This window comes from Oreochromis niloticus, linkage group LG23 (assembly GCF_001858045.2).
Source record: "Oreochromis niloticus isolate F11D_XX linkage group LG23, O_niloticus_UMD_NMBU, whole genome shotgun sequence".
Lineage (NCBI taxonomy): Eukaryota > Metazoa > Chordata > Actinopteri > Cichliformes > Cichlidae > Oreochromis > Oreochromis niloticus.
In genome coordinates this window covers 529,621-543,520 of record NC_031986.2, presented here as the reverse complement: position 1 = coordinate 543,520, position 13,900 = coordinate 529,621, and the positions used below count along the sequence as shown (strand labels likewise).

Sequence of the window (13,900 nt, the reverse complement as noted above, 5' to 3'; positions counted from 1 at the left end):
CCATGATGGGGAATTGCTTTAGCTTCCTTTAGAAACACTTGTGAATGTGGCACAATGGTAGGGGAAGTGGAGTAACTAAATTTCTGCATGGTGTCGAAGGAGTTTCCAGTCTACAAACACCAACTCCTGAAAAGTAAATGTGGCCATTATGTTCTCAGTTAGCATTAGATCTTTATTTCTCATGTCACTTTGAAAGCTTATAAGGAGCTTAAATTTAACTTGGGGATTCTCAAATGACACAAGCAAAGATTATATACAGTATTATAAACTGTCAGCTATGATAAAGGAGACCAAATGTACACATTTTGTTATTTTTGTAGCATATGTTTTTCTGTAAGTTACAGATTTCTTTTTTTTTTTTTGTTGTTGTTGCCAGAGGCAGGTGCTGATATCCATAAAGCATTCCATACTTCCATACTTAACTCTTTGCAGTTATAAAAATATCACATATTTCTTAATTTCTTTCAGTCCCTGTGTTGACAAGTGCGTCTTGATGCAACTCACCAACATTATTGCTGCATTAGCACAGTAGTAAATTCTGGAACTCTTAAGTAAACATATATAGTAAAACATGGCTATTAGCAATTTTTTTTTTTTTTTGTACAGGTTTCTTTAAATACTTGACACACTTTCAAAGTGCAAAAAACTGATCTGAAAATTAGAAAAAAAAAAAGGTGCAAATCATACTACAAATATCTGGTGAAAGCATAAAAGAAGACATGGCACTTCTATAGCACGGTGTGGAGGTGAGAACAGAAATGTGTGAGGATAATAAAGGTGGCATTGGATTCTGCAGCTTGGCTTGTGCTGATCAATAGTTTAATTTGGCCATGAGCAAAGTGTTGCGATGTGATTGCCTTCTTGGGTCCTTGCCATTTTTTCCTCATCTCCACGTTGAGTTTCTAAACACTGCTAAGGAGAAATTACAAGCCGAGGAATAATAATACTTCACATATCAGCATTTGACCACCCCTAATGGTTCCTCTTTGTAATTGTCCTAACTTCATCTTGACCTACAAAATTTCAAAACTGACTTTAATTGTCTAAACATAAGTACAGGTAGCAGTTTTCCTCCCGACTAAAGAAACAAAGGAAATTCTTCTGCCGCTAAATAAAGTCAGCTTAGTAACAAAGTTAGTTTGATTCAGCAGGTGATTGAAATGTGAGATTGGAACCAAGTCACTTTGGAAAAAAAAAACAAACAAAAACCCCAAAACACTGATGAATCTCACTCACTGATAAGTCAAAGAAAACGGCGATGTAATGCCAGAACACAGATTTGTGTGTATCTGTAAAGGCAAGGCATTTTCTGTTCTTACTGTTGGAGTAACTTTAAATATCTGCTTTTAAACATTATCAGTATCTACAAAATGCGCATGACCATTTTGTACACAGTGATTCAATTCCCGCAATGACAACTTGTATTCATGTACAGCATGGCCCCCTCACCCCCCACGCCGTTGGAGGACAAATTCCACTTAAAGCACTTTACCTGAGGTTTCCTTATGAATGCTGCAATTTGCCTAAGCAGGGAGTCTTACTTGCGTGAGAGAACACATGAACACGCAGTCACAGGTACACGCGCACGCACACACAGCTTGCACACTAAGATAATAACCCTGCAGGTTCATCAAGCATGCTTTCAGAGGTTTGGGGGGATATGATTCCTACTTTGGGGGTGGGGGAGGGGTGGGGCGGCTGAAGTCTTGTTGTGGATTTTGGGGAGATTTTTTGGCTCCTTGTGGACTCTGCTGTGTGAGGCTGGAGGAGTCTCCTGTATACAGAGCCCAGCATCGCTGACATCACTCTGACTGAGTTTGTCCCATCAAAGCCTTTCCAGCGGGTCTTGCTGCCCCTAACCTTCTCCTTATTACTGAATAAAAGAAGCTCTCCAGAGGTTCCTTCTTTTCCTCTGCTTTGGAGTTCAGTCATTTTTATAGGCCAGGTTAGCACCCCGCCCTACACAAAGAGGTCACATGTGGTCAGCTGGTATTGAATGACATCACCCCTGACTTTGAACCCTCTGATCTGGCTGCGGTGTTGGATGGGGGGGTTGGGGCTTGGGAGAGCAGGGCTGGGACAGAACCAATCACTAAGTGGAGGAAGTGGATGTCTTGCTTGTGGAGAAACTGGAAGAAAGAAGAGACAAGGATAAAACAGATTAATGGCATCTTCTGCTTTGTACAGTTACTGACTTCTGAGCACTAAATCTGAGGGAAGCTGTTACCTCTGGAGCCTGTGCACCATGTGAGCAACCAATGAATCAGAGATGCCAGGGTAGGCCTCCTCAGCCAACAGGATAGCCTCTTTCAGCTCATCCAGGACCAAGGGGTTCCCGTTCACCTGCTCTTGTCGTGCCTTCAGCTGGGAGGTAGAACACAGGGAAGGAGCCACACACTTTGTTAAACTAATGACACAAAGATACAATATATGCTTACCTTACGCAGCATCATTAGAAGACATCGCATAAATTTTCACTGCTATGCAGATGACACGCAGCTCTATCTATCCATGAAGCCAGGTAACACACACCAATTAGTTAAACTGCAGGAATGTCTTAAAGACATAAAGACCTGGATGGCCGCTAACTTTCTGCTTCTTAATTCAGATAAAACTGAGGTTATTGTACTCGGCCCTGAAAATCTTAGAAATATGGTATCTAACCAGATTCTTACTCTGGATGGCATTACCTTGGCCTCCAGTAATGCTGTGAGGAACCTTGGAGTCATTTTTGACCAGGACATGTCCTTCAACGCACATATTAAACAAATATGTAAGACTGCTTTCTTCCATTTGCGCAACATCTCTAAAATTAGAAATATCCTGTCTCAGAGTGACGCTGAAAAACTAGTTCATGCATTCATTACTTCCAGGCTGGACTACTGTAATTCATTATTATCAGGATGTCCTAAAAACTCGCTGAGAAGTCTTCAGCTAATCCAAAATGCTGCAGCAAGAGTACTGACAGGGACTAGAAAGAGAGAGCATATTTCTCCTGTTTTGGCTTCCCTTCATTGGCTTCCTGTTAAATCCAGAATTGAATTCAAAATCCTGCTCCTCACATACAAGGTCTTAAATAATCAGGCCCCATCTTATCTTAATGACCTTGTAGTACCATATCACCCCATTAGAGCACTTCGCTCTCACACTGCAGGCCTACTTGCTGTTCCTAGAGTATTTAAAAGTAGAATGGGAGGCAGAGCCTCCAGTTTTCAGGCCCCTCTTCTGTGGAACCAGCTTCCAGTTTGGATTCGGGAGACAGACACTATCTCTACTTTCAAGATTAGACTTAAAACTTTCCTTTTTGCTAAAGCATATAGTTAGGGCTGGACCAGGTGACCCTGAATCCTCCCTTAGTTATGCTGCAATAGACGTAGGCTCCTGGGGATTCCCATGATGCATTGAGTTTTTCCTTTCCAGTCACCTTTCTCACTCACTATGTGTTAATAGACCTCTCTGCATCGAATCATATCTGTTATTAATCTCTGTCTCTCTCCCACAGCATCTTTATCCTGTTTTCCTTCTCTCACCCCAACCGGTTGAATGTTTAGATGAGTGAAACAGACACAAGGTAAATTACTCAATGAAAGCCCTGCTTGAAAACCATGGAAACGCAGCAAAGTTCATTTGGACAACACCAAAAACTATGTGAGCAAAAGAATGAGTCACACACAAATTACAGTTCCCAAAATATTCAGTCAAATATAAAGTCTTGCCTATAGTTTGCAGAAATCCACCACAGCTACACGAGTCAGACCGAGTAAATGGACTGATTTTTATATGTCGATTTTCTACTCTCCCGGAGTATTCAAAGTGCTGTATACAACATGCCACATTCACCCAATCACACCCATTCTCACAAGCACTGACTCTAAACTGAGTGCTTTTCTAACGAAATTCATACACATTCACATTCCGATGGATGTATCGGAGAGAAACTTGGATACTTGGCATGCAGACTGGAAGAGCCAGTGATCAAACCACCAACCTTCCGATCAGTAGGTGACCTGCTCTACCTTCAGTAGTGAGAAGTGATGGCTGTGGAGGACAACAACTACTCAGCTGATCGTCCACATGAAGCTGCTTACCTCAGATAATGCAGGAGAGATAACAGTGGCCAGGCTCTGTGAATAAGGCCTCTTTGGAATGTCTTTTTTCTGTGTGAAAAGAAAATAAAGAAGTGAACTTATAGGGGATCAAAAAACCAAAAAATTTACAATTTCCCCAAATAACATCACAACTTTTTACCACAGTTAAGTGAGCATAAGCTGCAGACACGCTACATCAAAGTAGGAAAATGGAGCTGGCCAAGGAGCCAGATGGATAAAGTGTCAAATTAAAAATTTTTAAAACCAAATAAAAATGTTTTAAGCATTAATTGATTCATGGCTGACCTGGTCTGTTGTTCCTGACTGGCCATCCCCATTCTGCAGCTTCTTGGGATCCTTCTCTCGGATGGTGAAGATCCAATCATCACTACCAAAGTCGTTCCCGCCTGAGGCCTGGCCATCCTGCTCTCTGATTGGACAGATATTAAAGAGGATTTTGGACATTTATCAGGATGAGTGATAAAGTCATGCATGTTAAGTGCTTCCAGCTCATCAGAACAAAGCAGCACAGAGATGAATGCATTTTTTCGGTAATGAAAATTCACTTCACAGTTAAAGACATTTTGGACTTACGAGTCGGACTCGTCAGAACTGGATTCTGTGGTTCTAGACTGCTCTGCCTTCCACCTTTTGTACTTGTCCACCAGTTCGGTCAGGTAGGAAGTCTTCTTCGCATGGCGGACGATCAGTTTATGCTTCAGCAGCTCTTTGGCAGTTGGTCTCTGTAAAAACAAAGCTTTGAGATGAGCATGTGATGCAGTCTGAAAAAGTCTGTACAGACAGCAAAACAAATCTTTTAATATTACTTACAAAACTGGGCTCTTTGTTGAGGCAGGCCTCGACAAATTCCTTGAGTGGTTTACTGTAGTTGCCCTCCAGTGTGGGCGGATTGTTCTTTGGGATGAGGAATAAAACCTTCATTGGATGGAGATCTGAATGGGGCGGCTCACCCTTTGCCAGCTCGATAGCAGTGATGCCCAGAGACCAGATATCAGCCTGGAACACACATAAAACGTAGCTTTTACTTCGCATACACAGAATTTACACTGAAACAGAACATAAACTAAATTTCAGAGTTCTCGTTATATCTTGGAGTGACTGACCTATGACTGGGGAGCTGTGGACATCCTTTACTTTGTGACAAAGAAGCTAAAAACAACTAAAAATAACTAAATTCCACAAAGCTAGATAAAGAAAAAGATCATTTGTGGTCAAGTCGTGAAAATAGCAACTAAAAAAGTTCATTTTAAGGCCACACATGTACTTTGTTATCCACCAAAAGACTAATCACAGACAACCAAGACTCTTCTTCCGAGTTTATATGTGCCGGCTGGACCAACCATTACTGATGTCCTTTTGGTCACAAGTCACTCTGTTAACTCACATCTTTCCTCTGCTGCTCATAGGGAGTCTGCGCCCACTTCAGAAAGTTACTCCCGTTCTATGTGGCATTTACCATCCTTTTAAGAAACGCACAGAGCAGTCACCAACAGCAATAATAATTAATAACTTTTTGATAAACACCCATTTCCACAAACAGTTAATGGATGAAGTGAAGGACCAGTTTGCAGGACTGTTCTTCCATTTCTTAAGGAGATGACTTTCAGATACTGTTCATCTGCTGCAGAAAGTGCACATGAAATGCAGCACAATCTCAATAAAGTGGGCACCAGTTCGACATGATAGCTGTCACTTTGAAAGCAGCTGAAAGCACATGTGCTGCTGCAGGCTGCTCTTCCTACGCTGTGTGCATCAGCCTAAGCTGACATAACTCTAACACTATTACAGCCACATGACTGGTAAAGACGATATTTTCATTGTCACCGGTCTTCATAGTGTCTGTTAAAAACACATATGTAATGGGTTTATACTGACCATGTTTTCAATGGCTATTGAGTAAAGCTTTCAGACAGCTCTATGTACAAGTACAATATATTCACAGTTTTCTGTTTTGTGTCATTTTAGCACCATAAACACTTTGAAGTTTACATTTACAGCAGAGTGTAGCCTGAAAGATTGCCAGAGGACTGTAGGAAAGTCAGTGTAGCTGTGTACACTATGTAACTGGTTCTGAACTCACCTTGGAATCATAGGCAGACTGTTTGATGACCTCAGGGGCCATCCAAAAAGGGGTGCCCACAAAAGTGTTGCGTTTGATCTGGGTGTCTGTGAGCTGCCCGGCAACACCAAAATCTGCCAACTTTACTTCTCCTTGCTCAGACAGCAGAACGTTGGCAGCTGCGGAAGGAACAAGAAGGATAGCTGATGTGATCCAGCCTTGCTACCGCTTCAGACAATTCTCTTAATGCCATCTATCTACATCACCAATTTCTATAATAAAGAGGGAACGGTCAAAGCTTTCAGAGAACTGCTGCAATGTTCATCTCAAGTCTCAAGTGAACAACATCATAATGAAAGAAACTAAGTGGATGTCAAAACCATGATATTTGTGTTCACTCCCTGAAGCCCAAACAGCTGAAACATGTGTCCTCTAATTACAGCACTCAAAGTCAGTCAGCTACCTTTGATATCCCTGTGGATCTTTTTCTCAGAGTGCAGGTACTCCAGGCCCTTGAGGATCTCTCTTAGGATCGTGGCGATCTGGGTCTCATCCAGAGCTCCAGGCTCCATCTTTGAAAAAAAACAAACAAACAAACAAAAACTGTGAGCTGTGGACGACTGAGCACACATACTACTATAGCCAATACATTTATATCCTTTGGGTCAGGTTGACGTGTCTATACACACATTCACATGAATTTTGAAATTTCTGAAAATTGATAATTGAGTGTTGGGGGAGAAAAAGAATCACTCTTACTTTTCTTCAGAAAAACTGTACTGCTGGTTTAATGGGGCCCTCAGAATTAGTGAACATGAACAACAGTGATAAACAGTGACTTGTGTTGTTTACTACTATTGCAATACAATGTTGTTTCAGTAGATGTACATTTTGAATTATGTAGTGTGCCGTCAATCCCAGCAGTTCCTGGGAAAAGAAAGACTAATTTTACTGCCTCTAAGCTCCAAGCGATGATAAAATGTTGTTCACTGTCATTAACACAAATTTACAGAAATTTTCTATGGACAACATTCAACATTTCTACCCATATACACGTTGGGCTTGAGATGTGAACAAACGCTGTCAATACTACATAAAGGAAAGAGTGTCAGGGGTTTTGTTTTGACAACTATTATACTGGGTTGAGAGAACCACTTACCAAATCTAATGCTGAACCGCCACCTAAATATTCCATAATGATCCATAGCTTTGTGTCCTGGAACAGTAACAGGAAGAATGAAAAGAGAAGACATTAAGTACTTCGGTGGCTTTTTAAAGTTTAGTTTACTTTTTGCATAGTGACAAGTATGTTACAGGATCCAGAGAACAGACCACTGCATTTATAGCTTAGGCTAGTTTGCAATGATATTTAGATTCAGACCATAATGTGATACTTAGAATCCCTGTTGTCACACACACACACACACACACACACACACACACACACACACACACACACACACGCAACTAAAAACACATCTCTGGTGGGTGTCTCGAGTCATTTTTAGGCTAATTCCTATTAAATTTTGGATTATTTGTTGGAAACGTGGGCAGAAGGAGGAAGTTTATTGTATATCTCATCAAATTTGCTCAATGTAAAGTTTGACTAAACATCTTGTGTTAGTGCAGGAGGAACTTGGAAGACATGTAATCAGGTACTTAAGTTGCACAGACACACACATGTAAGAAGTAACTAAAGTCAGCCTCAGTAAAGGCCTGGCAAAGCATATCATGTGTTCCAGATTTCAGAATTCTCATTCCAGTAATAATGGTGGTCAAATGCTCATATACACCAAACACGGGAATAAATATCGCTGTAATGTGGAATTTGGGGCTTTTAATGATTTGTTTGCATGGCTCTTTTCCCAGGCTGGACTGATTGTACAGCACACAGATTTAATGACTTTAAAAAATACAAGAAGACCAAAGCAGGGTCAAAAGTACACATAAAGGCTCAAAGGTATATACACTCTCTTAAAATCATTTAAAACCACTTTAATAACTGGTGCTATACCTCGCTAATATTTGGTTAAATGTCTCTTAACAAGCTGCACCTCAACTAGATGCTTTTGCAGAAAAGCTTTGATGTCCTCCTGCTTCATTATTTAATCCACCTTGTGTGATGTATCAGTAGAACTGGCAGCAAAACAGCCTTAGCACGATGGTACTGTCACCATGCTTGACAGCTGGTACAGAGGCTTTAGGTTTGAAAGCCTCATCTCCACTCCTCTAATTATACCGCTTTTCATTGTAGACAAGCAGCTCAATCTCTGTCTTGTCTGACCATAAAACACGAAAAACTTTTCTCCGGAAGGTATTTGTTTGTCCATGTGGACGACTATAAATTTCAGTCAAACCTGAAGATGTCGATTATGGAGCAGGGCCTTTTTTCTTGATCTGCAACCTCTCAGTCCATGGCGGTATCAAACTCGCTTCACTGTGGGCAGTGAGGCTGGTTTTCCAGCAGTTTTCATGACATGCTCGGTCTTTGTGTCGTCCCTGAACATGCTAACCAATTTCCTCTCATCTGCAGCTGACTTTTTGGGTATTCCTCCAGATCAAACTGGTGAAAACATCTGAATAACTTGTACTTATGTTGTTTCAGCTGATGGTTTCTGAATCTGCAGTTGTTTAGAAATGGCTCCAAGAGACCTCCCAACTAGTGTAAATCTAAAATTATCCTTCTTAAGATCTTCACCGAGTTCCTTGAATTTTTCAAGACATTTTTTCTTATAAGAACTGGTCAATCTAATGAGTGCTGTCAAACAAATCCTTTTGATGCTGGAAAAGACAAACTACCAGTAGTCAATCATTTTCACTAACAAGATGTCAACAGGCCTTGACCATATCAAGCTAAAATATACTATAAAACCTTCAGGATCATTAATTAAAGTGGTTTTAAATCACTGAATTAAATGATTGAAGAGAGCTTAAGTATAAATCTCCATGTACAGTTCTGATCGTGAGTTATGAGGAAATCCAAAATGGATTTAGATTTGACTTGTGCACATTAAAGCTGTATGTTGTATAATCATTCCACCCTGGCAAAAAAACCCAAAAGAAATAAAAACCCCCACAAAATATCATCACATTTATGCTCGTGACAAGCATATGTACACTTCTCACCATAACTGTATACAAATATTAACTGTATTGCCAGCATGCCCTGTCATCTTTGATTCTCTGAAAAGAGAGTACTAAAGCTAAGTCTACACTTAAATCAGATCTTGACTGTTTGATGTCAAATCCACTGCGGTGGTGTACAGAACCAAAATTAGACCAAATGTTTATAAATATGTATGAACCTGAAAGTATGCTGTTGATTGCAACCTTGCATTTGTGTGAGAAACAAACATCACCTTCAGGTATGAGCCATAGTACTTGGTGATAAAGGGGCTGTCGCACTGGCTCAGCACAGTGATCTCCTGCTGGATGTCTTCGATCTCGTCCTCTGCTTCCTCTAGATCTATGATCTTGATGGCCACGACCTTCTGTGTACGGTTGTCGATGCCTTTGAATACCTCGCCAAATGAACCCTTGCCAATGCGCTCAAGCTTGGTGAACAGCTCCTCTGGGTCCACTCTAGCATTCTAATGTTTGACGGGCAGGGGAAACAAAACAAAGGCGGAAAGGGAAGATGGATTGAAAAAACAAAACACAAAACAAACAAACAAAAAAACATAAAAGAAAGGGATGTTTAAAAAGAAATCAGTCTGGGGGAGCAAACAGGAAACACCAGCAGGGTGCCATTCTAACAGGACATGTTAATTCACTCATTGCAACACCTTTTGCTTGTGTACACAAAAAGAAAGACACAGGAGAATGAAAGGGAAAAGTGTAAAAATTGGATAGCATGCAGGTTAAGAAAGCATAACCCCCCCCCTCCCAAAAAAAACCCAACAACAAACAAACAAAAAACAAAAACCCAAAATGTAAATGGAAGGCAACATTTTAGTCGAGCTACTCCTTTGGGGTTTACTGTGCGCTGTTCATTTTCTTTATTATTTTTTTTTTTTAAACAAAACAAGCCAACAAAACATAAGAAAAAAACCCGAAACATATAGAAGAGAAAAACGATGACCAAATTAAACTTTCAAAAAGGTTACTGTTCTCATGATTATTAGTAAATGAAACATTGTAGCTTTGCTTTGGACTCTACATCTGAGGCAGGATGTATAAACACACAGTAAAAATCTTCATATGCTGAGGTCTGACTGCAGTAAAAATATCTAAGATTATGTCTACAAAAAAGCCCTTCCTCAAGAATTCAATCAACGCGTATGAGGCTTTCAAGGGGACTTGGAGATCGGGGCTACTTCACATGAATCATACATTCATGTCCTTACTCATATATCATATACAGTATATAAACATACAGCTACATACACCATATGGACAAAAGGATTGGGCCAAACCACTCTAAATTCAAATGTTTTCAGTCACATATGCACGGGTGTATACAAATCAAGCACCTAGCCAAGCAGTCTGCTTTTACAAACAGTTGTGAGAGAATGGCCTGTTCTAGCGCCTTGAGGTGACTTCTGTTGTGATTTGGCGCTATATAAATAAAATTGAATTGAATTGAATTAAACAGCTCAATGAATTTGAGTGTGGTTAATAGGATGATACCTTTGTAACACATTAGTTTCTGAAATGTCTAGGCGCGAAGAAATTTCATAATCAACTCTAAGAGCTATTATTAAAAGATGTAAGCCTTTAGGAACCACAGCAACTGATCAACAAAGTGACAGAGCATGCAATGTTGCAGAGCAGGGTCGCGAAGTGCTGAGGCTTAGTTACTAACACTCTGCTGACTCAGTAAGTTCAACATCAGCACAAAAAATGTGCATTGGGAGCTTCTTGACATGGGTTGCCATGACTGAGCAGCTCAAGTGTAGGTGGTAGAGGGTGTCATATAGCTCATAATACAAGAAAATTTGTGTAATACTTTAAAAATAAAAAATACTTTCTATCTAGAATGTTGTATCTTGCAGCTTTTTAACCAGCTACTTAAAGTCCTGCTTTTCCAACATATAACCGCATCAGGAATTACTATCCATGATTTGCTCTTACTATCATATAAAGTGTACAAGCCAGTGCTCAGTGGAGTCATTTGTTTACATTTAGGTCACACGTCACCACCTGCTAGCATCTCCTCCTTCATCGCCTTGTTGTACTTAACACTGTTTCTGCCTCACGTGGTGAAACATTTGTCGTTTCCAGCTTTTGTGGTAACGCTTTTCTTACATATTTTACAAAGTACTGTGCTTTGTTAGAGACAGTTTAAGTAGCTCCTTTTTAGGCACTAACCCGTTGTCAGAGACTGACACATGGTTGCCAGACAAGACCACAGTAGGGAATGTAAACGCATAGCATTACTATATTAATGACATCACCATATGACATATTTATCTCATGCAAAAATTTGTACAGGTATTTTTGTGATATGACACACAGCTCTTGTACGTGCTCTGTTACTAATGTCCATAGTGTATCTATGCACATACTACACCTCATCTGGAGTATTCACCAAAACCCAGAGCTTCTCGTGGCTCAGAATTGATATTATTTGTAGATATTAGATTTTAAATCATCTATCTGTCACATTCACTTTGCACTGGCAAAAAGGTCAGATTTTTCTGATACTTGCGAGTATTATTTCTTTTGACAAGTTTTACATGCTGCCTGTTTAACACCGAGTAACTGCTTTTGCCTGATTTTAAACTGTTTGAGCAGTCACACAGAAAAGCTTAACACTCTGAAGTGCTTATGATGGAAAAACTGAAAGTGTGCTCAGTGAATTCACTGAAAACAAAATTATATTTTCAACTCCGTATCGGTGGAGCCGGTGGATAGTAACACAGTGTATTTGAGTGGGGTATGAAAAAACCCCCAACACCACAGGAAGTGAACTAAAATTACCGAATTCTCAAGAAGCTGTTATGTGGGAAACACAGGACTAGGCACCAACAAAAACAACTTCCTTTTTTGACCTCTCTGAGCACAGACAGGGTCAATATGTCCATTTTGAGATTACTAAAATATGAAGCCACTGGTTTATACAAGGAGGAACCCTTCTGTCAAAGGGTGCCTTTAAAGACAATTTTCCAAGGAAAAACCATTGACTCTGTGAGTAAAATGTGTTACAATTTCACAATTGTGAAAAACAGTGCTCAAAAACTATACTGGCAGGCAACAACCATGATTTAGCGTGCTTCAGTGTTGTGCAGATTCATATAACATAAACCTAACCTCTGTATACTTTCAGTATGAGTTACTATGTACTAAATGAGGTAGCCGTTGGCTAATCCCAAAAGGTTTTCTACTTCTGATATGCATCTTGTGTTTACTAACAAGCCTGCAAAGACAGCATAATCTGGTGCGTGAGGCAGTTTACATTAGGAGCAGTTATCTGCTAGTCATCTGCCCAACACAAGCTCTACAGGCGCAGTAAGGATAAATGAGATGCAGGAACAAAGTTCCAGCTTGCATGTCTCTGCACAGCGGGGCATGAGAGCTCAGTATTTCCTTCAAGTCATGACTGAAATATCCGAATTTTAAGTCTGTACATTCAAAATATGTGTCATTAAGTAGTAGACTTGTTGTCAATGATACTAACAATTAAAAAACACAGGGAGCAGAAAGGTTAATTGACTTACTGTCGGCACACGCAAGTCTATGTGTTTTGGTAGCATTTAGAGAATATTTACCTCCGATTTATTCTGCCCAGTTAACTTATAATGAAATGTCCTATCTCGAGCATGAGGCGAATTGACGCGATGTACCAGAGTACTTAAACGCTCCACTTCACTGAGCCAAGTAGGAGTACAAACTCACAGCAGGGAGGCAAACGATTTAAATTCTGTTCTGACAGTCATCTCGACTACCTATTGCGGACAGACTCCACAGACATTTAACTTACCTGCATCCCCGGCAGGTTACCCTGAACGGGAGAATGGGCCATGGTGATGCTGACTGGTTCTGTAGTGCAGGGCTGAGGTCTGATCGGTTTCACTTGTGTTTACAGTCCCGGCTGTGTGTGCCGTTAATGTCCCACAGCGCTCCTGCAGCACACCTATCTACCCAGATCTGCTCAGAATACCCCCGGTTACTCTCAAACAGGACAATAAAATGTCCTTCCTGCACACGAACTGATGCACCTTTTCTGTATCCGAACAACCTAAGACACCCCAAACAACTGAACACGCTAACCAACGTTTGCTAACGCTAACTCTGAAGAAATCCGCAATGTTAGCTTACTAACCAGAAGGCTAAGTGTTAACTAGTGTGTTAAATTAAATTTCTCACTCGTAGAAGTAATACCGTTGACGAAAAAATGTTATCTGTAATAAAGAAGCAGCGACGACTGTGTATTTCAAATTTAACCTGATGTCACTTTCTCAAAGTGTATTCTCTAGCTAACGGTGTCGTCAGCTAGCTAACATGATTAGCGGGTTAGCTCCCTGGCCAACGCAGACGACCTGCCAAACGTTCCGTCAGCTTGGACTACAATTCGTCTGCATACGGCAAATGTCACCCACAGAACAGAAACTCTAAGCAACGCAGCTTATATCTTTGCACTAACTCGTCACCAGCTGCTCTACAGATCTGCCATCCACAGCAAGGATAGTGTCACCAGTGTTTTTGTTTCCTCCCTCATTTTCGTCCCGTACTCTCGGCCATCTTGTCGGTGCCGTGACGCCTGACTGGGCGGATCCAGATCCGGATCAGC

At 40.6% G+C, this 13,900-nt stretch overlaps 1 protein-coding gene across 1 annotated transcript; it reads right to left on the bottom strand.

Annotated features, from left to right (window-relative positions):
* Positions 1-414: 414 nt before the first annotated feature.
* Positions 415-13,900, bottom strand: stk24b (serine/threonine kinase 24b (STE20 homolog, yeast)). Its single transcript, XM_003459629.5, has 11 exons — positions 13,091-13,900; positions 9,528-9,758; positions 7,328-7,384; positions 6,632-6,740; positions 6,190-6,347; positions 4,920-5,105; positions 4,683-4,831; positions 4,395-4,518; positions 4,089-4,157; positions 2,228-2,364; positions 415-2,129 (listed from the first exon to the last, which is right to left on the bottom strand). Exons 1-11 carry the CDS (start codon positions 13,130-13,132, stop codon positions 2,093-2,095), a joined length of 1,299 nt encoding a protein of 432 aa, XP_003459677.1. The 5' UTR covers positions 13,133-13,900; the 3' UTR covers positions 415-2,092.

Coding starts and splice junctions, on each gene's coding strand:
- stk24b (XM_003459629.5), bottom strand. CDS start 13,132: ATGGCCCATTCTCCCGTTCAGGGTAACCTGCCGGGGATGCAG. Junction 6,348..6,631: donor GATCCACAGGGATATCAAAG/GTAGCTGACTGA, acceptor TTCCTTCCGCAG/CTGCCAACGTTCTGCTGTCT. Junction 5,106..6,189: donor AGTCTGCCTATGATTCCAAG/GTGAGTTCAGAA, acceptor TGTGTGTTCCAG/GCTGATATCTGGTCTCTGGG.